Source organism: Sardina pilchardus, chromosome 16, assembly GCF_963854185.1.
Source record: "Sardina pilchardus chromosome 16, fSarPil1.1, whole genome shotgun sequence".
Classification (NCBI taxonomy): Eukaryota; Metazoa; Chordata; class Actinopteri; order Clupeiformes; family Clupeidae; genus Sardina; species Sardina pilchardus.
In genome coordinates, this window is record NC_085009.1 from 19,796,663 (window position 1) to 19,799,162 (window position 2,500).

The 2,500-nt window shown below is 43.3% G+C and overlaps 1 protein-coding gene across 1 annotated transcript in view; it reads left to right on the plus strand.

The window, feature by feature from the left end:
- Positions 1 to 2,500, plus strand: part of LOC134059587 (uncharacterized) — a 19,003-nt gene that overhangs the window by 15,222 nt on the left and 1,281 nt on the right. Inside the window, exon 4 of the mRNA XM_062516034.1 lies at positions 1,690 to 1,848. Coding sequence (XP_062372018.1) covers positions 1,690 to 1,848 — 159 coding nt within the window. The remainder of the gene's footprint in view (positions 1 to 1,689; positions 1,849 to 2,500) is intronic.

Below are 2,500 nucleotides of genomic sequence, written 5' to 3' on the forward strand. Positions count from 1 at the left end.
CTTTCTCCGCATCCCTCCATCCCAGCTTCTTTGTCTCATTCTCCTTTGCTCCTTCTCTCTCTCTCCTCCCTCCCTTGCTCTCACTTTCTCACCCTCCATTTTGGAGGTGTTGGCCTATTCCCAACATCACTTCTATCCCTCCCTCCCTCCTCTCCTCGCGTCTCCTCTCCTCCTCCTCCCTCCCTCCCTCCCTCCCTCCTCTCCTCTCCTCTCCCTCCTCTCCTCTCCTCTCCTCTCCTCTCCTCTCCTCTCCTCTCCTCTCCTCTCCTCATTTGCCCACGTCTCTTAATGTCTCTGCAGTAACGTATTAGCCCTTATTTGGGCACCCAGCAGCCCAAACTGTGTGTGACCACTTCCAGGCTGTAATGAGTTATCGGAAGAGCAGCGTAGCATGCGGAATCAGCTCTCATTACGGCCACGTTCAAACGTGCTCTCCCACACTCCACTTCCTGCTAGCTCAGGAAGCTAGTGGTATCCGAGGACACCTGCACACCTTTCTACATGGATTGTTTCTTATTATCCCTGAGCACATACACATATAGCAGTTGGAAATATCGACATATGATATTCTATGAGGTTCATCTTACATTTAGATGTTAATTAAGTGTAAGTACCTGTAAGATTAGTACATTAACTCTAAATTAACTTTAAAAAGGCTGTTTACTTTGTATTAATTACGCAATGTCATGGGATTTCATGACACCTATACTTTTAAGAAGCATTGTTTTTTACACTGTCATAAGCACAGACTATGCATACTATAGCTACATTTTATGCAGCCCCTGTCAGTTGATAAAGTGTATGGGGCTTGATACTTACAGGGTCAGGCACAATTTTGAAAACAGGGCCCATTTATTCAAAACACTACACACAATTAACACAACCCCACACCAAAGAAGCAGAACACCTTCAGACCTATTCAGTTATTTGGGATATTTACACTGTTGCTTTTCTGCCTTTCTAATGATAACATGTAGTTATTTTGTTTGTTTTGATTTGGAGATGTAGTAGATTAGAGTATGGTTAGAGATTTAGTGTACAAGAACAAGAAATAATAAGTAAGGGATAATCAACGACGCGCCGTGCGTTTATAGGAAAATAATGCACGTTCGAAGTGGTAATAAGGACCCGACGCCGCAGGCGGTAAGTGCGATAAGTGCATTATTTTCCTATAAACGCACAGGGCGCGGAGTTGATTATCCCGCTTATACCACTGCTACTATCACTTTCGTTTATATTGCCGCTGTCTTAGATACAACGTTGTTGTTTTTACCGTTACATTGACATTGGCGAATTAATATTCAAGTGTAATAAGCCCAAAACTAGGGAACTACTTCATAGCCGTGCGGTATATAGAAAAATAATGCACGTTCCAAATAGCGCATCACAATAGGAAATTTGACCAAGCAGTGGTATAAAATGCAAGTACAGTATGTTGACTAAATGTTACTGGAAGCTGGATTGTTTGCACAAATTTCACTTGGAGTCCACTGATCTGTGTATGTTATTTTACTCTCTTAAGCAGAATATCCCGGTTTCTGGTGTGCTAAAAGAACAGCTCTGTCTCTCCTTTAGACCTATCTGTTCTTGTGTTGGTAGTGATGGTTCTGTATTTAGGTTGGTAATTCAACCAAAAATCCCATCTCCTGCAGCGTTTACCATCCCAATTATCTCTCCCTGCATCACCAGGGGGGGTGTTTGTGTTCCCAGCGGACATTTCCACGATGGCCGAGAGACCTCGGGTAGGAGACGGAGTGACCTACGTTAATATTCCTGTGAGCCCCACGTCCAAAAAACAGCTCAATTACATGGAGTTGGAGCTGCAGGAGACCAGTGCTTCAGTCAGAGGTGAGGTTCTATCAGCAGCTCTTTAATAAATGATTGCAAGTTTGCTATTACAGGCTTCGTTAGATGTATTTGTGTTGTGATTGCCTGAATGCTCGCAGCCAATGTGTCTATAAGATCCTGGTTTAAATGCCCTCTTTATTATCAATTTATCCATTTTATTAATATTTAGTGAAACCCAATTGTTAACTTAAGTTAAAAATATAGATATTTATCTGAAACACAGAGAAGATATTGGGATGTGTGCACTTTTGGTGCACAGAACTAGAAGTATAGAACTTGGAAGGTTGGAAAGGTTTTCCCCCCAGAAGTTTGTGTACTCAGATAAAGCACATGAACACATTTTTTTAGTTTCTTGTTCCTCCTGCAGTAAGCAAACAAAAATAAGAAAGAGGGAACCTTTCACCCTTCGCCTCTATCTGATCCCAGAAGCGTGGGGGACATTATCGGTGGCAGTAATTGAGTTTTTGCTCATTAGCGCGCGGCAGCCAAACACTCGCTAGCTTGCTGGCCACACACCAACGGCACACATCGGGACGTGCCGGTATCGCGTCTGTCGAGGGCGCGAGCTCGAGATAGCGAGATGTTAATCACGCCTGAAGATGGAACAAACGAGCGGAAAAAAAAAAAAAACAAGCCATTAGCGGCGTTCGCT